Source organism: Saccopteryx bilineata, chromosome 4, assembly GCF_036850765.1.
Source record: "Saccopteryx bilineata isolate mSacBil1 chromosome 4, mSacBil1_pri_phased_curated, whole genome shotgun sequence".
Lineage (NCBI taxonomy): Eukaryota > Metazoa > Chordata > Mammalia > Chiroptera > Emballonuridae > Saccopteryx > Saccopteryx bilineata.
The window spans coordinates 79,591,344-79,612,250 of NC_089493.1; the positions used below are offsets into that span (position 1 = coordinate 79,591,344).

The 20,907-nt window shown below is 42.2% G+C and overlaps 1 protein-coding gene across 4 annotated transcripts in view; it reads right to left on the reverse strand.

The window, feature by feature from the left end:
- The window catches only part of MAPKBP1 (mitogen-activated protein kinase binding protein 1), a 72,516-nt gene extending 54,236 nt beyond the window's left edge, over positions 1-18,280 (reverse strand). For all 4 annotated transcript variants that reach the window (XM_066277020.1, XM_066277021.1, XM_066277022.1 and 1 more), the window contains exons 1-2: positions 18,188-18,280; positions 17,460-17,680 (exon numbers count right to left, since the gene is read on the reverse strand). In XM_066277020.1, the coding sequence (XP_066133117.1) occupies positions 17,460-17,573 (114 nt within the window). In that variant the 5' untranslated portion in view covers positions 17,574-17,680; positions 18,188-18,280. The remainder of the gene's footprint in view (positions 1-17,459; positions 17,681-18,187) is intronic.
- Positions 18,281-20,907: the final 2,627 nt, after the last annotated feature.

A 20,907-nucleotide genomic window follows, 5' to 3' on the forward strand; every position in this document is an offset into this window, starting at 1 on the left:
ACTAATTGTAAAATTCCCAACATTACAGAAATAGAGAAATGTAGATAGTGAATATCCAGTCATAATCTACTATCCTTCCCTGAGGTAACCAATATTAACAACAGTTTGGTATTTATAGCCTTACTTTTTTTTTTTTCCTATGCATATAATAACAGGTATGTTTTAACAAAAATATGCATAATCATTAACATAAAAAACTATTATACAGTTTGCTTTTTGTTAATATATCTTGTACATGTTTTAATATCGGTACCTATAGATTGACCTCACTCTATTTTAGCAAACACAAGATATTTCATTTTATAGATGCACACCCCAACCCCTTCTGATGGCTACTTGGATTACTTCAAAGATCTCATGACCGTGAATAACACCAAAAAATATAAAATCAGTTATATACACTTTTGTGTGGTGTGAATGTTTGCAGAGAGTAAGATCTCAGAATTATAACTGGTACATCAAAAGATAAAAATATACAAATTTTTCTCCTAATGGATATTATCCAATGGTCCCTTAAGCAGGCTGCATCAGTGTGAATGTTTTCTTGCAGTGTAAGGTATGAGGGTGCTGTTTCCCCAAATCTTCACATATATTTTCTTTTTTTTTTTTCTTTTTTTTTTTTAACAGAGGCAGAGAGAGAGTCAGAGAGAGGCATAGACAGACAGGAACGGAGAGATGAGAAGCATCAATCATTAGTTTTTCATTGCGCGTTGCAACACTTTAATTGTTCATTGATTGCTTTCTCATATGTGCCTTGACTGTGGGCCTTCAGCAGACCAAGTAACCCCTTGCTCGAGCCAGCAACCTTGGGTCCAAGCTGGTGAGCCTTGCTCAAAGCAGATGAGCCCGCGCTCAAGCTGGAGACCTCAGGGTCTCGAACCTGGGTCTTCCGCATCCCAGTCCGACGCTCTATCCACTGCGCCACCGCCCAGTCAGGCCACATATATTTTCTTGCAGCAAAAATTATTTAAATAGAATATTACACTCATTACAACATTAAAACTGAAAACAACGGGTGATAAAGTTAATGTGTTTTCACTCTGCCTTTAAATTCTTGGTCTAAGGAAGCTCTAGGACTAATTCACATTCCAAATTATTTCTCAATAGAAATAAATTAGCCTCTTAAGAAAAAAAAAGTTATATCTATTTCTAGAGAAGTGATTGCTATTCAAAAGCATGCTCATCATTCCAGTGATTTCAATAGTATCAAAAAGAATATTTGTTAAGCCTTCCTTCTGGTTAGCAGTTGAGAAGAAAATGGTACTGAAGATATACCATATAACAATAAAAAGTTGCACACGTTACATTGAGTGGGACACTTGAAACCATGTTAACACCATAAATTTAAGAAATTTTAAATAAAAAATTTTAAAACATTGCACAGGGAAAACAATTAAATGTTGGAATTGGGCCCTGACCAGTTGGCTTAGTGGTAGAGCATTGGTCTAGCATGTGGAAGTCCCAGGTTTGATTCCTGGCCAGGGCACACAGGAGAAGCGCCCATCTGCTTCTCCACCCCTTCCCCTCTCCTTTCTCTTTATTTCTCTCTTCCCCTCCTGCAGCCAAGGCTCTATTGGAGCAAAGTTGGCCCAGGCGCTGAGGATGGTTCTGTGGCCTCCACCTCAGGCGCTAGAATGGCTCTGGTTGCAACGGAGCAACGGCCCAGCCGGGCAGAGCATTGTCCCCTAGTGGGCATGTCAGGTGGATCCCTGTCGGGCGCATGCGGGAGTCTGTCTGTCACCCTTTGCTTCTTACTTCGGAAAAAAAAAATGTTAGAGTTGAAGAGGGCAAACATACAAAAGAGGACTTCTCACTAGTTGAAACTTGAAGGAATAAAACCTCACCAGCAAATCAGAAGAAAATTACTGGTTATTCTAGAAATCTATAGACCCTGATAATATTTAGCAGTTCCTTAACACCTGCAAACTTATTTATTTATTTTTAAAGACTATTTTTTTTTATTACTGATTGATATTTAGAGAGATGGGAGGGTGTGGAGGGAGAACATGCACTTCTTGTTCCACTTTAGCTGTGCATTCATTGGTTGCTTCCCACATGTGCTCTGACTAGCACTCAAATCTGCAACCTTGGCTGCTGTAAACTTATTTAGATGTTACAATGTGCTTTCATGTTCATCTTATGTAATCCTCCCAACAGCTCTGGGAAAAGCCATCAGTATTCCAAGTTTACAAATGAGAGAGAAACCAGCTCCCCAGAAGTGAGGAATTTGTTTCATTATCCCCCACTACACACACACACACACACACACACACACACACACACACACCCCTAGCTACACAAAGTATGGCCCAGGAAAGAGCAGCAAAGGCATCTTTTGAGAAATTGGCAAAGATGCAGAGTCCTGGGGTGGACCAGAATCTGAATCTGATCTGCAAGACCACTGCCTCTCACCTCCACCAACTGATCTGTATGTGCATTAACTCTTAGAAGCCCGGTTAACTAGCCAGTTCTGGGTTTGCTACAAGGGAAAGTACGACAGCTGCTATAGGGGCCTCACAAGAGAGACCATAGCAGCCTGAGGAATGAAGGGCATCATAAGAAGATAGGACATGTTTAGAAAAGTCAGCAGTAGGTTATAATGTCCTATGAAAACAATCATGGTCTACAAAGATAGTGGGTTTCCCAAACAGAAGCTGACCAATGAGCATAGACTGCAGGCTGCATGTTGCACATTTAGTCCTGATAAGCAGCTCTTACTTTTCTCCCAGGCAGTAGCTGAGAGGTAGCAAGGGTCAGGGTTCCTGAGCATGCTCTGAGCTCCTCCTCCCCCATGATAACAAACTATCCCTGGGCTGCCCTCTACCCAATCCACCTGGCTTGGGGCTACCTCTCCGTAGGACTAACTGGGACACCTGTAGGAAAGTATACATTAAGATCCCATAATGAGTTCTTTTTTTTTTTTTTTTTTTTTTTTTTTTTATGGCAGAGACAGACTGAGTCAGAGAGAGGGACAGATGACAGGAAGGGAGAGAGATGAGAAACATCAATTCTTCGTTGCGGCTCCTTAGTTGTTCAATGGTTGATTTTTCATATGTGCCTTGACCGTTGGGGGGTGGGGGCTACAACAGACCAAGTGACCCTTTGCTCGAGCCAGCGACCTTGGGCTCAAGCTGGTGAGCTTTGCTCAAACTAGATGAGCCCACAATCAAGTTGGCGACCTCGGCATCTCAAACTTGGGTCCTCCGCATCCCAGTCCGACACTATCCACTTGTGCCCAAGGTCATTGGCTCAAGCAAGGGATCACTCAGTCTAATGTAGCCCCCCGGTCAAGGCACATATGAGAAAGCAATCAATAAACAACTAAGGTTCTGCAATGAAAAATTGATGCTTCGCATCTCTCTCCCTTCCTGTCTGTCCCTATCTGTCCCTCTCTCTGACTCTCTCTGTCTCCGTCACACACACACACACACACACACACAAAATTTTCCATGTAAATTAATGGTAATTGCTTCTTTGCTTTATTCCATTTCAGCTTACAAAAGGTTTCATAGGAACACTCTACTTTCAGATAGTGTGGGGAACCCATAATACAAATTTGAGATCAAATGAGGAGGCAAATCACTTGTTCAAGGAACTTAGCAACCCCAGAGGCCACCCAGTCAAACAGAGTCAGTGAAATGACTTCATTTTGCTCATTTTCATGTCCACTGAACTTCAACTGCCACAATCCAGGACAGCCATGGCAAAGGACATTTTAAATCCAGTTTTTTCCACAGAAAATAGGTATTTTAACTCAGCAACTCTCTGTTGCTTCAAAAATAAGGTCTGTTGTGGGTGGGGCCAGCTATAGAGATAAAATAATAAAGCACAGAAATGCTTTATCTTTTAAAAGGGAGAGATTTGGAATAGGCAGCACTAACAAGCAGTCAGGAATGTGAGTACACAATCAATTGCCAATTGAAAGCAAAACAGCTGAAAGTCTCACGATACCTATATACAAAAACAACCAAGGCATCTGTTGGTCTCCACTCCCTCACATCACTCCAGAGAGGAGTACCAACTGCTTGTGGCTTATGGACATCTGGAACCATGGAGCTGCACCCTATCAACTTGACATTCTTGTATCCACAGAACCACAGGGAGACAAGTGAGGATACCAGTTCAGAAAATCTGGAGTTGGGGTGAGAAAAGGAGCAAGTATGTAGCGGGACAAGGGTTACTGAATGATGGCTCTAAAATAACAATGAAATTTATTAAATTAACTCTTATAGGAATGTTGGGAGAAAAGCGTATTTTTTAAGGTACCACCATTTTCCAAGCTGAATGCAGATGTGACTCTTGGCTATAGCAATACTGGACATACTTCTATGCTTGGTGTCATGTTTTGAACATGAAGAGTCCATGGGAGGAGAAGAGAATAAAATGTAGGCTTTAGAGTTCAGGTAGTCGAGGTTTGAATCCCACTTCAGCCACCTACAGGTTATGTAACCACCAGCTACTAATCTAACCTGTCTTAATATCAGTTTCCTGATATACAGAATGGGAATAGAAATACTTAAAGTAGGGTGATGTAAAACTTGAGTGAGATAATATATATGAAATGCTTAGTACAGCATATAGCAAAAGCTCAACAAATGTTAGCCATTATTAACACTATAAATATTATTATTTCTAGTATCAGTAGGCATACTGCCTGAAAATGCAGAATGGCACAAATCTAATGGGAAAAGAAGAAACTTGGAAAGTACAAGAACACAGAGCAAAGGAAACTATCAATAAAACAAAAAAACAACCTACTGAATGGAAGGTATTCGTAAATGATACATCAATAAGGAGTTAACATCCAAAATATATAAAGAACTCATATAACTAAACCCCCCAAAGCCCCAAATGATCCAATTTAAAAAGGGCAGAGCCTGACCTGTGGCGGTGCAGTGGATAAAGCGTTGACCTTGAATGCTGAGGTTGCTGGTTCGAAACCCTGGGCTTGCCCGGTCAAGGCACAGATGGGAAGCAACTACTACGAGTTGATGCTTCCTGCTTCTCCCCACCCCCTCCTCTCTCTCTCTCACTCTCTGCCCTCTATCTAAAAATCAATAAAAAATTTAAAAAAGGCAGACTACCTGAATAGATACTTCTCCAAAGAAGACAAATGGCCAACAGGTATATGAAAAGATGTTCAACATCACTAATCATCTGAGAAATGCAAATTAAAGCCACAGTGTAATGTCATCTCATATCTGTCAAAAAACCATTACTAATAAATCAACCAACAAGTGTGGCCAGGATATGGAGAAAAGGGAACCTATTGTGCACTGTTGGTGGGAATGCAGATTGGTTCAGCCACTGTGGAAAGCAATGTGGAGTTACGACAAAAAACGATAAAAAATAAGACTGCCTTATGACCCAGAGATTCCACTTCTAGGTATATTTCTGAAGAATACCAAAACATTAATTCAAAAGATATATGCATCCCTATGTTCACTGCAGTGAACTGGCTATTTATAATAGCCAAGATATAAAAGCAACCCAACTGCACATCCATAGACAAGCTGTGATACATATATACAATGGAATATTACTCAGCCATAAAAAAATGAAATCTTATCATTTGCAACAGCATGGATGGACCTAGAGGAACGTTTTATAAAGTATATAATTATCTAACCACTATGCTGTACACCTGAAACTAATACAAAATAATATCGAATGTAAACTGTAATTGAAAAATAAAATTTAAATTAAAATAAAAATATAAGAATAGGATCGAGTCCTTGGGTAATCTTTAAAAATAAAATCATCCTAATTACACAGGAGAAAAACCTTATCTCCATCCTCACCCACCTTGATGACAGTATTAGCATCACATCCTTCAGAAACTACCAAAGCTGTGGCAGTTTTCTATTTCTTTTCTTTTTTTAAAATTTTCCATTGATTTGAGAGAGAGAGAGAGAAGAAAGGGGGAAGGGAGGGAGAGATGGCAGAGAGATCAAGAGAAGCATCAACTCGTTTCACTTAATTGTTCCATTTTAGTTGTGTACTCACTGATTGCTTCTCGTATGGCGGCCAGGTCAACGCTTTATCCACTAAGTCACCTGGCCAGGGTGCAGTGTTCTATTTCTTGATTTGGGTGGTAGTAATATGGGAAATCATTTTATAATTATTCACAATACAATAATATATATTTCATAAACTTCTCTGTTATATATCATAATTTTTTTAAAGTTTGTTTTTAAGCATCAACACCTTTAATGGGGTCAGCTACACTTATGGGACACAGAGTTCGGAGACTGATAAGATTTATGAAGGGAAGTTAGAAATTGTTTGAGCTCAGCAGGAATAAGAAGTAATGTTCAAATCCAGACGAACCTAAGAAACTCCGTTCTCAGTATTCCTCCACTAAAGAGAATTTGACAAAGTGATAGAAAATCAGCCACATAGTTTCACAAAGCATTGTTCCACGATCTTCAAAAACTAAATCTCAACTATGAATGAAAGGGCAGGGAAGAGAAAACATCTTTAAAGTATATATATAAACTTAGAAATCTAGTTGTTTTTGCTTAATAGTTTTTTATTTTTCAATTACAGTGGACATACAACATTATATTAGTTTCAGGTATACAACCCAGTGATTAGACATTTACATAGCTTACGAGTGATCAACCCAATAAGCCTAGTACCCATCAAGCACCATACACAGTTATTATAATATTATTAACTATATTCCCTATGCTGTACTTTATTTTCCTGTGACTATTTTGTAACTACCAATTTATGCTTCTTAACCCCTTAGCCTTTTTCACCCAGCGTCCCCTCTGGCAACCACCAAAATGTTCTTTGTATCTATGAGTCTGTTTCTGTTTTGTTTGTTCATTTATTTTGTTTTTTAGATTCCACATGTAAATGAAATCATATTTGTCTTTCTCTAACTTACTTCATTCAACACAAGACCCTCTAGGTCCAACCATGTTGTCAAAAATGGTAAGATTTCATTCTTTTTTTCTTTCATTTTTCATGGAATTCATTTATTTATTACTATTATTGATTTTAGAGAGGAGAGAGAGGGGAGGGAAGGAGGGAAACAATAAGGGAGCATCAACTCATAGTAGTTGCTTCTTGCATGTGCTTTGACTGGCAAGCCCAGGGTTCTGAACTGGAGACTTCAGCATTCCAGGTTGATGCTTTATCTACTACACCACCACAGGTCAGACCATTTTTCTTTTTAAGGTTCAGAAATATTCCATGGTATATACGTACCACATCTTCTTTATCCAATCACCTATTGATGGGTACTTAGGTTGCTTCCATATCTTGGCTATTGCAAATGATGTTGTAATGAGCATATGGATGAATATGTCTTTTGAACTAGTGTTTTGGGTTTCCCCAAATAAACAGCCATGGGGTAAATAAAAGACTGTTTTATATAAAAATAAAAACAATATTGTTTTATAGACTAGGGTAGCAAGAAAAAAGCATTACAAATATTTTCTGTGATAAAATAAAAGGTGTGGCATTTACTCCTAAAAGTCTAAGAGGAATTATCCATACTGTGAACTCATTCTTTTATTAAGCATCCTTCAAAACAAGAGGAAAAGGCCGTGGCCATTTAAGAAGCACTGCAGACTTGTTAGTACAATTGTTGGGAGGAAGGAAACCAAGAATTGGAAAATCTGAACTCTCTAAAATACCAACCCTAAAGATCTACACTGCCCAGTCTGTCCGTCATTCTTTATTTCTTGCCCTCCTCCCAATCTCTCTCTCTCTTTTTAATTTTAAGAAGTAACAGAAGTTAAAACCCACGATGTGGATTTAATTCAGTAAACTTCCAAGCAGGTGGACAGCTCTCATTACATATCTCTACTGAGAATTGCTGCAAAAGGAAGCTGGCAGAACATCTGGCCTTGTTCTGCATTAAACAATGGAGCCCAGCCCTGAGTGGATAGCTTGGTTGATTAGAGCCTTGTCTGAAAGCACAGAGGTTGCCAGTTCAATCCCTGGTCAGGGCACATACAGGAACAGATGGATGTTCCTGTTTCTGCTCTTTCACTTCCTCTCTCTAAAATCAATAAAATAAATATTAATAAAAACAAATTAACTAAAATTGAATCCAGACAAGAGGGAATGTGATGTATAATATGATACAACAAATACTACTGAAAACACTGTAGTTTTTTTCTTTACCAACACTGCAGTCTGGACATAAAGTAAAACCAACAGATACTCTGGGAACTACAGTAGGACAGACTGTGTTCTCAGAGAAGCTTAGTTTGAATAAACATAGTCCTAAATTTCAAGCCCTAAACTGTTTTCCAAACAAAAGGCCAAGTGATAAAAGCCACAAGCCCCAACTTTAGACTCGGGATTGACGGAGAATTACAGTGGTCAAGCTCTCTTCTACCAGTTGTTTCATCAGCCAAGAAATGAAAACACACAAGTGATAAATGGAGGAGAGAAAGGAAATTAGAGAAATACCAATGGCCCCTAAGGCATTCAAAATACTAGGAAGAAATAAGACAGTCACTCAAACGGATTCAACAGGGGAAACTTTCCTTAAACTACAAGGTGAAAGAAGGAAAAAGAAACTTGGAAAGCAGCAGTGCTATTTGATTCTGAAAATGAGTAAGGGCAAATAGATGAGGGAAAGCTTTGCAAGACAACTCAGAGCCTAAAGAGGATGGGATATTTTAGACAGCAAAGGGAGATATATGCAGCCTTGTATTCACTGCAGCATTATTTACAATAGCCAAGCTTGGGAAGCAACCTAAGTGTCTATTAAGAGATGACTGGATAAAGAAGATGACATATATACATAGAATAGAATATTACTCAGCCATAAAAAAAAAAAATAAAACCTCCCATCTGTAACAGCATGGATGGACCTAAAGGATATTGTGCTAATTGAAATAAGATAGAGAAAGACAAATACAATGATTTCTCTTATATGTGTAATCTAAAAAACAAAATAAATGAAAAACAAAACAAAACAAAAAAAACCCCCAGAACAAACTCATAGATAAAGAGAACTGATGGCTGCCAGACGGGAGAAGTTTAGGGAAACAGATGAAAAAGGGGAAGGACTAAGATGTACAAATTACAAATTGCTAGTTATAAAAAGTCATGAGGATGTAGGGTACAGCACAGGGAATGTAACCAATAATATGGTAATAACTATGATGTCAGATGGGTACTACATTTTATCAAGATAATCATTTCATAAGTGATATAAACATCTAATCACCTGAAACTAAAATATGTATGATATTATATGTAAACGGCAATTTAAAAATTAAAAAAAAATTTTTTTGAGAGACAGACAAACGGAGAAAAATGAGAAGCAGCAACTTGTAGTTGTGGCACTTTAGTTGTTCATTGATTGTTTTCTCATATGTGCCTTGACCGGGGGGCTCCAGCCAAGCCAGTTACCGCTTGCTCAAGCCAGCGACCTTGGGCTCAAGCTAGTGACCATGGGATCATGTTGATGGGATCAAGCCACATCCCATGCTCAAGCCAGTAACCTCAGAGTTTCAAACGTAGGACCTCAGTACCCCAGGTCGACTCTCAATCCACTGTACTACCACTGGTCAAGCAAAAAAAAATTTTTTTTAACTACTCAAGGAGAAGAGAACAGTTACTGGGCTAGCTTTACATAGTCTCAAGAAGCCTCAATGTGGGCTTGGGTATAAAGCCAACAGATATCAGGGTACTAGCACTATCACAACAAGTTTTGACACGTAAGCACATGTTTATTTGGCACATGTGTGCCTCTCTATTTTTATCACTTAATGTATACATACTGACATAGCAAATTAACTAAAACAAAGTTGATTCACGTTAGTCTTATGTGTGAAGCGATAGTGTACCCATGGCTACTGATAAAGTTCATTTATGCCACTGTAATTTTTACGAATTTCAACAAGGAAAAAATGCTACAGAAGCATGTCTGTCGCATCCACCATATTCCCCGGACTTAGCACCCTCCGACTATCACTTGCTTTTGTCCTTACAAAATTTTTTGAAGGGCAAAAAATTCAAAAATGAAGAAGATATCAAACAAGCACTTGTTCAATTTTTTGCATCAAAAGATAAAACATTTTTCAAAAATGGGATATACAATTGCCCTCACACAGGCAAGAAATCATTAATAATTATGGCAATTATATTATTTAATAAAGTTTATTGACGGTAAGAAAAATTTGTATTTTGTTTTATTCCAAAAATGGAAAGAACTTTCCGGTAGACCTTATAACTTAAGACACATACAACTACCACGAGAGCAGGTGGTAGCACAGGAGCATCGACCTGGGATGCTGAGAACCCAGGTTTGAAATCCCGAAATTGCCAGCTTGAGCATGGGCTCATCTGGCTTGAGCATAGACCCATCAACTTGAGCACAGGGTCACCAGCTTGAGCATAGGATCATCGACATGACCCCATGGTCGCTGGCTTGAGCAACGTGTTACTGGCTTGTCTGGAGCCCACCATGATCAAAGCACAAGTGAGAAAGCAATCAATAAACAACTAAGGTGCCACAATTATGAGTTAATGCTTCTCATCTCTCTCCCTTCCCATCTGTCTGTCCTCTCTCTCTCTCTCACTAAAAAAAAAAAAAAAAAAAGGATATATACAACTACCAAATGCCCCAGGAATGTGTATTTTTAAATGTTGCACAGGTATTCTGATGTCCCACTGCCCTCCTGACCCTTTCCCCAAGTAAAAGCCATTGAGCTAGAGCCAATGATCCATAAATGTTTTAAAAATAAATGTCTCCCCAGTAACAAATAGATAGATTAAAGAGTTTCAATATTGGCCCTCACTGCATAACTCAGTTGGTTAAAATGTGTCCTGACATGCCAAGATTATGGGTTTGATCCCCGGTCAGGGCACATATAAGAATCAAAGAAAAGAATCAAAGAATGACAGCATGAATAAGCCGAACAAGTCTGTTGTTTTTCTCTGTCTCTCTCTCTTCCTTTCTTTCTGAAAAGCAATTAAAAAAAAAAAGAGTTTCAATACTAATACTTGGACACAAAAACACTGAGCAAAAATTGAAGTTAGATTTATTGCCAGTTTTTTTCTCCTCCACGAAGCTCATCTATACAAACTTCCTAGAGCCACATGTTAAAAGGCTCAAAGTACCACCATACATTCAGGAGAAATTTTTGGGGAAAAAAATGAGAGAAAGGAAATTGGGGAGAATATGAGAATTAATTAGACTTTTCTTCATAAAACTGAGAACTAGAAGCAAGCTGCAAGTCGCCTTGTCCATTGTTTCGAAAAGGGATAATATATAACCCAGACTGGATTAATGGGTATTAAGAAAGAAGATCTGAAAACCTCCTTCACTTACTTTTTCAAAATTAACAGCACTCCAGCACAGGTGATGCTTTTGTGTCCCTAACTTAAATCTTGTTTGTTCAGCTTCAGTCCATTTCTGTCCTTTGTTAAAAGAGAAGAACAACCCCACTCCCTTCACATAAAAATCTTTCAGAAACTTTAATAGGGGGAGGGTTAGCTACCAAGAGCACACATTTGCCTAAGGATAACATAGCCTCAACTGAGATGAGAGATAGACCTGACAATTAAGTGTACAGGATTTCAGAGTTGAAGGGTATTTACAACTGATAACTGTAAGTTATTCTAGAGACTCAGCAGATATGGCATAAAACTGCAAATTATTTCCAGTACTATTATACTGCAGAGGCTTCCCTACCTTAGAGAATGTTTTTAAAAATCTCAGCTCTCATCAACTCTCTAATAATTTAAATTCCCATCTCTACCAACTCTCCAGCTTTTAACCATATATTAACCGTATTCTTTTTTTTCTACATTTTTTAAAATTTTATTTATTCATTTTAGAGAGGAGAGATAAAGAGGGAGAGAGAGACAGAGAGAGGAGAGACAGAGAGAGAAGATGGGGAGGAGCTGGAAGCATCAACTCCCATATGTGCCTTGACCAGGCAAGCCCAGGGTTTCCAACCGGCGACCTCAGCATTTTCAGGTCGATGCTTTATCCACTGCGCCACCACAGGTCAGGCATTAACCATATTCTTTTTTTTTTTTTTTTTTTTTGTATTTTTCTGAAGCTGGAAACGGGGAGGCAGTCAGACAGACTCCCCGCATGCGCCCGACCGGAATCCACCCAGCACGCCCACCAGGGGGCTATGTTCTCTGCCCATCAGGGGCGTTGCTCTGTCGCGACCAGAGCCACTCGAGCGCCTGGGGCAGAGGCCAAGGAGCCATCCCCAGCGTCCAGGCTATCTTTTGCTCCAATGGAGCCTTGGCTGCGGGAGGGGAAGAGAGAGACAGAGAGGAAGGAGAGGGGGAGGGGTGGAGAAGCAGATGGGCGCCTCTCCTGTGTGCCCTGGCCGGGAATCGAACCCGGGACTTCCGCAATTAACCATATTCTTAACTAGATCTCTCCTTAATTAAAAAGCCTTTAATGCCCTGGCCGGTTGGCTCAGTGGTAGAGCGTCGGCCTGGCGTGCAGGAGTCCTGGGTTCGATTCCCGGCCAGGGCACACAGGAAAAGCATCCATCTGCTTCTCCACCCCTCCCCCTCTCCTTCCTCTCTGTCTCTCACTTCCCCTCCCGCAGCCAAGGCTCCATTGGAGCAAAGTTGGCCCGGGTGCTGAGGATGGCTCCATGGCCTCTGCCTCAGGTGCTAGAATGGCTCTGGTTGCAACAGAGCAACGCCCCAGGTGGGCAGAGCATCGCCCCCTGGTGGGCGTGCTGGGTGGATCCCGGTTGGGCGCATGCAGGAGTCTGTCTGACTGCCTCCCCGTTTCCAACATCAGAAAAATACAAAAAAAAAAAAAAAAAAAGCCTTTAATGAGTACTACTTTCTGCATATATGTACTTCCCTGTCCTTCTCATGTCCTTCACTCCTAACCAGGCTGCCTCACTACCTTTTTTTTTCCTTCTTCTTTTTCTGAAGTGAGAAGTGGGGAGGCAAAGAGACAAGACTCCCACATGTGCCCAACCCAGATCCACCTGGCAAGCCCACAAGGGGGCGATGCTGTGCCCATCTAGGGCATTGCCCCATTGCAACTGGAGTCATTCTAGAACCTGAGGCAGAGGCCATGGAACCATCCTCAGCACCCAGGCCAACTTTGCTCCAATAGAGCCTTGGCTGCGGAGGGGAAGAGAGAGACAGAGAGGAAGGCTGGGAATCGAACCCAGGACTTCCACACGCTAGGCCAACGCTCTACCACTGAGCTAGCTGGTCAGGGCCACTACTTCTTTTTCAATATTATACTATTCTTTTTAAATTGAATTTATTGGGGTGACATTAATTATACAGGTTTCAGGTGTACAATTCTGTAATATGTCATCTATATATTGTATTGTGTGTTCACCACCCCAAGTCAAGTCTCCTAACATTTTATTATTCTTAATTTTTTTAAATTATTTTTTATATTTTATTTATTCATTTTTAGAGAGAGAGGAGAGAGAAGGGGGAGGAGCAGGAAGCATCAACTCCCATATGTGCCTTGCAAGCCCAGGGTTTCGAATTGGCGACCTCAGCTTTCCAGGTCAACGCTTTACCTACTGCACCACCACAGGTCAGGCTATTATTCTTAATTTTGATTTGTCTTCTAAAGAGGTCACAGACTCCTCCTGATCATTTCCTGTTCTTCCAGAATTCCAAACTGATTCCTACTCTAGTTCACATCTTTAAATTGTTCTCATTAATTTACTAGTCACTTAGTATTTACTGTATACCTTACACTGTACTAAACAGTGCAATATAAAGAAAATAAAGAATGTGACTCCTGACCTTTGGAAATGAAGACATACATAAAATAACAATTGGTTCCAAGGTAGTGGGGCTAGTCGGAGAAGGCCCTGTGGTTCCAGAAAATGCAGATTTGAGTCCAAAAATAAGTGAAGACGTTAGTGAAAAGGCTACTTTAGAAAGAAGGAACAATATGATTCAAAGCAGCAGGCCATCTGAGGTAAGAGTTGCATGAAAGGCCCTCTGTCACTTCCTTCTTTGTCCCTTGACCCTCAAAGGGCATATGTCTTTGGCCTTCAAATTTTATTTCAGAGTTTGCTGTCCATGAATCACAAGCTCTCTGTAACCATGATTACCCACTGCCATCACATATTAGAACAGCTGACAAAGCTTTATGTTTTACACAGCAAGTCCTATGTGGGTTACCACAAGGCAGGCTTTAAGAATTATGTTAGACAGTTTTCAACAAGGGAATGTTGGGAGCCATGTACCTGTAGGATCCTAGGCACACAAAGACTACTACTTTTCAGTGCTAAAGATATGCACCAATACTCTTGCTCTGTCAGACCACTGAATGGTCTTTCAACTTCAGCTAAGTATTTTCTTCATTCACAGCTCTAGAACCAACAAAGCCATCTATGCCTGACAAGGTGCCGGTACAGTTGAGAGAGGGTCGGCCTGGAATGATGAGGACCTAGGTTCAAAACTCCAAAGTCGCTGGCTTGAGCACAGGCTCTTCCAGCTTGAGCACAGAGTCACTCAATGGCTTGTGTGTGCGATTATAGACATCACCCCATGGTCGCTGTCTTGAGCCCACGGTTGCTGGCTTGAGCAAAGGGTTACTGGCTTGGCTGGAGCCCTCCTGTCAAGGCACATATGAGAAAGCAATCAATGAACTAAGGTGCTGCAACTATGAGTTTATGATCCTCATCTCTCCTCCTTCCTGACTGTCCCTCTCCCTCTCACTTAAAAAAAGGAAAGAATAAAAAATGAGTCTGAAGCTGCCCTGGCCGATGGCTCAGCAGATAGAGTGACAGCCCAGTGTATAGATGTTCTGAGTTTAAGTCTCAGGGCACACAGGAGAAGCGACCATATGTTTCTCCTCCTCTTCCTCTCCCTCTTCTCTCCTTCTTCCCCTCCTGCAGCTCAACTGGTTAGAGCAGCCGTTCTCAACCTGTGGGTTGCGACCCCGGTGGGGGTCGAACGACCAAAACACAGGGGTCCCCTAAAGCCATCGGAAAATACATAATTATTATACATTTTTAAATAAAATATGTATTTCCGATGGCTTTAGGAGACCCCTGTGTTTTGGTTGTTCGACCCCCACCGGGGTCGTGACCCACAGGTTGAGAACCGCTGGGTTAGAGCATGGCCCCAGGCACTGAGGATAGCTCAGCTGGTCAAAGCACATCAACCTCAAGCACTAAAAATAGCTCTGGACTCGAGCATCTGCCCCAGACAGGGTTGCCTGGTGGATCCCTGTCAGGGCACATGCAGGATTCTGCCTCATTATCTCCCCTCCTCTCAAATAAATAAATAAATAAATGATCTAAAGCACTGAATTCCTATTTGAAACTGGGTATTTAATGGTGATGCAAGGGATAATCTTTTTCGCTGTTTTCCTGGAGAGCTTCTTCTCTTCTCTTGCCTCAGGACTCACAGTTCAAGCACCCCTTCCTCTGTGAAGTCTTTCCTAATTCCCCTAAACTGATTTAGGTTCCTTCCCCTGTGCTGTCATTAACCTTTTGCATATTTATACCACTTAACACACCATGTTGTAATTATCCTTCTACAAGTCTGACGAGCCACAAGTTCTTTGAATGGCAAAGATAATGTTTTATTCATCCCTGATTCCACACATAATAGGCATACAACAAACATGTTTAATGCATGAATGATGAATGACATGGGAAGTTTTAAAGAATGGTGACCATGGCCCTGGCCGGTTGGCTCAGTGGTAGAGCGTCGGCCTGGCGTGCAGAAGTCCCGGGTTCGATTCCCGGCCAGGGCACACAGGAGAAGTGCCCATCTGCTTCTCCACCCCTCCCCCTCTCCTTCCTCTCTGTCTCTCTCTACCCCTCCCGCAGCCAGGCGCTCCACTGGAGCAAAGATGGCCCGGGCGCTGGGGATGGCTCCTTGGCCTCTGCCCCAGGCACTGGAGTGGCTCTGGTCGCGGCAGAGCGACGCCCCGGAGGGGCAGAGCATCGCCCCCTGGTGGGCAGAGCGTCGCCCCCCTGGTGGGCATGCTGGGTGGATCCCGGTCGGGTGCGTGCGGGAGTCTGTCTGTCTCTCCCCGTTTCTAGCTTCAGAAAAATACAAAAACAAAAACAAACAAAAGAATGGTGACCATATCTCTGGATCCCGACCAAAATTACAATATGTATTAACACTGACGACTACATTCCCATCATACATTTATACTACTTATATACCATTCTTGGTGAGAAAAAGAGGATAAAGATATGAGAAGACTGCTCTAATAGTGCTGGTCATTGCCAAATTATTAGTCAAGAATATGAGTGTTTGCAGCAACAAATGATCCAACACAAAAAAATGACTGAATAGTGTCAAATCTAAGAAAGTTTAGAAGTTTCATCCTCATTCTACTGCATCTAGAGAAAATGAACAATGATTAATTAATAAGAGGACTTGGAAAAGTCACTATCTACACTGCCAGGAAACCTTGTGGCCAATTTTGATTTAATATGACCTCTGAGAAATATATAGAAAGGCCATTCACCTTCTGACCAAATTCAAGTAAAGTTCTGCTTAAGGGATAGGGATCTGAACTAAGTCCTCCCAGAATCCTGCCATGTTCTTCATTAATACTCTATCTAAATCATTCCTCAATGACTTTACTCATCTCTAAAAAGATACATGCAGGGCAATAAAACTCTGCTGTCTCAAATGCCTCTCCCTATAACAACCTTGTACCACACAAGGCTACTACTGTGTTTACAGGCTGCTAATAAAATACAAAAGTCTAGTATGACCCTGTGGGAAAAAGCCCTAGCTAAATTCCCTCAGGAATTAAGTAAATTTAGTCGACTTTTGTATTCCTAAAGTTGTGGGGCTCAGCAAAGCTAAAGAAGAAAACATAAACACCAATACCCAGACAACTGAAGGGATGAAAAGGGACTTGGTCTCTGAGGAACCTGTGCAGCAGGGTGGGATGTGGCTCTTGGCATTTAGTGAATGAAATAAGCAATGTTCAAGGGCAAACCAGAACTGTTTTGATGTTATCATTCCTAAGAAGCCAAGAAGTTCCAGTTAAATTAATTTAGATCTCTTGAAGAGACAAATAAATGTTTTGACCCGAGGCAAGAGTATCTGCCAAGCTAATTCCTCAGACTAGCTGTTCTAGCACATTTCTTTACGCTACTACAGTCTTACATAACCCAGCTGTGACACTAACACTTGCAGCTACATTAGTCACAACTTAACCCTTCACAGAATGTGATCCAAGAAGGGAAACCGAGTCATAGCACATCAACTGGCTTCCCCAAGCACAGACTTAGTTTGTACTGAACTGAATCCAGGTTGCCTTCTTCCTAATTATCTTTCCATGAATGAATCTCAGCATGCCACCCAGCCCTGCTGCTCTTTTTCCTTTAACCTAAAACTAAATCACTGCTTTCCTGAGGGGTAGAGATGGACACATTTGATCTTTCAGAGCCAACAGGAGCTTCTAGGTCTCCCCTTTACCAAGAAAGAGTAGGTGAAAGAGAAACAGAGCAGAGGAGGGGAGAGTTGCTAGGACTCACCTTGGAACTGAGGTCCTCTCGCCGGTTTCCTGCCTTACTCCTCCGTAATTTGATGGAAGGGGATCGCAGCAGGTTCTTGAGCCTGCTGGTAATGGTTGACCCTTCCACAGCCATCAGGATGAGGTGCTCCGGGACAGTTCCTGGCCCAATCTTGGTATCTGTCTCAACAGTAGCACTGCCTTTCCACTCCACAGGGTCTCCCAGTATGCCCTCTCACAGGCCTGAGATAGCAAAAGCGACCATACCTAATCTGCCACCTTTCAGTCTGCCGCTCTTATCTCTAGATATAGCCCTTTCCCCTCTCCTCACCTCTGGCTTCAAGTCCTGCTGGCCCCTTACAGCATCAGGACAGGCCCATGCCTGCCAGAGGCGTTTAAACTGGAGGGATGGACAGGCCCTAGTACGACTAGTAGCTAGTAGCTGGTCTAGTCCCCGTTAATTCCCAACAGTTCCCATTGCAAATGCAGGGTCCAAAGGAGGACGCCGCAGAGGCCACCGAGGACTCCCTTATGGGGCCTGAGCAGCTACCTGCGCTGGCGGCGCGGGGACACTCGGCACAGCGGGGCTCGCTGTGGCCCGGCAGCCCGTTCTGCCACAGGAGCCTCCCACCGCAACCCCGACCCTCGGGAGCTCGCTCTAGGCCGTTCACGAGGCCCTGGACCTTTATCTTTCACCTCCCTTAGAAGCCCCTGCTACTCGCCAGCGCCCCCGCTCGGACCCAACCTCACCAGCCCCGTGGCCCGGGGACTGCAACGTTCATAACGCCCTCAAGCATCGCGCTCGGCGATTTCAGCTCCGCTGCCGCGGCAGCAAGAGCAGCTATGGTGGCACAAGTGGCTCAAAACGCGAAGTATCGCCAAGCTACGAGCTGGGCAGGCGGAGCAGAAGCGAGAGGGTGCGGTCTGTATCCAGGAGGGCGTTCCGAAAGTGAACGAATGAGACTTGTGGGGGCGGAGCCAAAGGGAAAGCCTAGGAAGCAGAGGACCTCGGACCTCAGAACCACCGATTCCGCACAGCCTGGTTGCGGATATCGCTTCTAGAAGAAGGTCAACAGAATATGACTTCAGAATTGAAAGAACCAAGCCTTTTATGGTATCATGAGGTCTGATCCCTCATAGAAGCGCACTCCTCAGAGACCCAGCAAGACGGCAACTACGCCTCCAGGAAGCCAGGGTTGGCATTTGATAGGCCCGAGGGACCAGAGCTGAAACTAACTCCTAGCTCAAAATTACAAGATTGAGACACAGCCATAAAGTTCTGCTCCACATTGAACACCAGCGCTGAAACCCAAAGCGGTTAGAATAGCTGCTCACAGCCTGCCCAGCGCGTTGACATACGTGGAAGGACTCTCCGGAGTATAACTCTTTAGATTGCTAGGAAGTGTTACTATTAGGCAATTAGCTGGAAAACAGGGGTGAGAGCTTTAGGCGTGTGGGGGGGGGGGGGAGAGAAGAGACAAATGTATTTATGAAATGTACTTGTTTCATCTTTTGTTTAACCTCCCACGACGTCCCACCGCACTCTCACGCTGAGATAACAAGGGCTTCATTGATCCAGATCTTTTTCTTGTTCCCATCAAAATTCACTCATGAGACCTTTTCCCTAGTACTACTCCTTTGGCGAGGTCACTGTCAAGCTTGCTTACACCAGTTTTAGTAGTATTGTTTTAGCTTTAACACAAGGGGCTTGTGTGTGTGTGTAGGGGGGGGGGGTACACAGAAATACCTTTACAGTATTTCACAAGTGTCTCAGCATAAAAGTTTATTTGTGCCTCCTTGGTACTTCAAGAAAGTGACTTATAAAGAGGTTATCCTAAGCCAGAGAAATAGTACCATGTATGTGTCTTAACCTATCTAGATCCTTGAAACACCTGGTGGATATGTTAACAAGGGGGGGGGAGAACCCCTAAACCCACTGCTGTGGGTGCGTCTTGTACAACCAAATGGCAAAACAGGAATGTCCTCGTGTGTCTTTTTAATGGGAGTGGGGCACTGACAGGGACAAACAAGGGAGAGATGAAAAGCATCAACTCATAGTTGCAGCATTTTAGTTGTTCATTGACTTTCTCTTACGTGCCAGCTCAAGGTGGCAACCTTGCAGTTTGAAACCTGGGTTCTCAGCATCCCAGGTCCACATTCTATCCACTGCGCCACTGCCTGGTCAAGCACATGTATTCTACATTATTAAAACAAGGCTGCTAGGTATGTGCTTGTATGTATTCTAACCAAGTATTAAAAAACAAGATCTGTAAAACTCACAGCTCAAGAAATGGCCTCCTAGACCAACTAGCAATAGCTACCAGAGGCATGAGGCTTCCCTTTCCCTTCAACCATGCACTGCAGATGTAATGAAATTATAAAACGGAATTTTCACATTTATACTCCAAATCTGGAAGGAGGCAAAGTTGTTAACCACAATATGAAATGGGAGATTGGTTCCTTTTAATTCCTCGTCTATCATTTTATCTCTATGGTGGTTGAAAACAATATAACACTAATAAATGGTGCCACCTGGTGTCCATGTGCTGCATTCCCAGCAACTGCCACTTCCATCCTCAAGAGTTGTTCCTAATTCTCTCCTGACACTTTTGGGTCCAATAATGATTTCCTCACTCATGGCCAGGTAAAATGGGTTTCTAGAGTGTCTTCGGTCATTTTCTGTCCTATATTGGTTTATCGCCTTAGAGAAAATGGCCCCCAAATTATTCTCATCTGAAGCTTAAGTTGCAGAGGCAAATTCAAGTTCCAATTTTCAATGCCTAAGATGATCTAGGTCAGGGGTCAGGAACCTATGGCTTGCGAGCCAGATGTGGCTCTTTTGATGGCTGCATCTGGCTCACAGACAAATCTTTAATAAGAAAATAATAATGTTAAAAATATAAAACATTCTCATGTATTACAAGCCATTCATTTCCTACCGCTCATGTTCATGGTTGCGAGTGACTGGGGCCAATCATAACTGTCCTCCGGGACAACACCAAATTTTTATTGGATAATGCGTAAGGTACATGGTCGTTGTATGGCTCTCACAGAATTACATTTTAAAATATGTGGCGTTCATGGCTCTCTCAGTCAAAAAGGTTCCTGACCCCTGTGCTAGGCTGTCCCCAACCTTTATTAATTATTCCTCAAAAAATAACAGTCCTGGGTCCAGTGTCAATAGAAGCCTTATTCCCTTTTCTCCAAATTATATATTCACCACTCCACCCTCCAAAATGCAATTGATCATTCATATTCTTTCGCTTTTTATTCTGCTTGTGTATGTACTACACAGTATACATGGTTGTCACTCTAAAAGAGATATCTAGGAAAAGATGTATACACTTGTCTGATTTGCCCTGGCCTGGCCAGGTAGCTCACAAGTTGGTTAGAATATTGTTCCCACATGCCAAAGTTGTGTGTTCAATCCCCCACAGGGTGCATACAAGAACCAACCAATGAGCCTGACC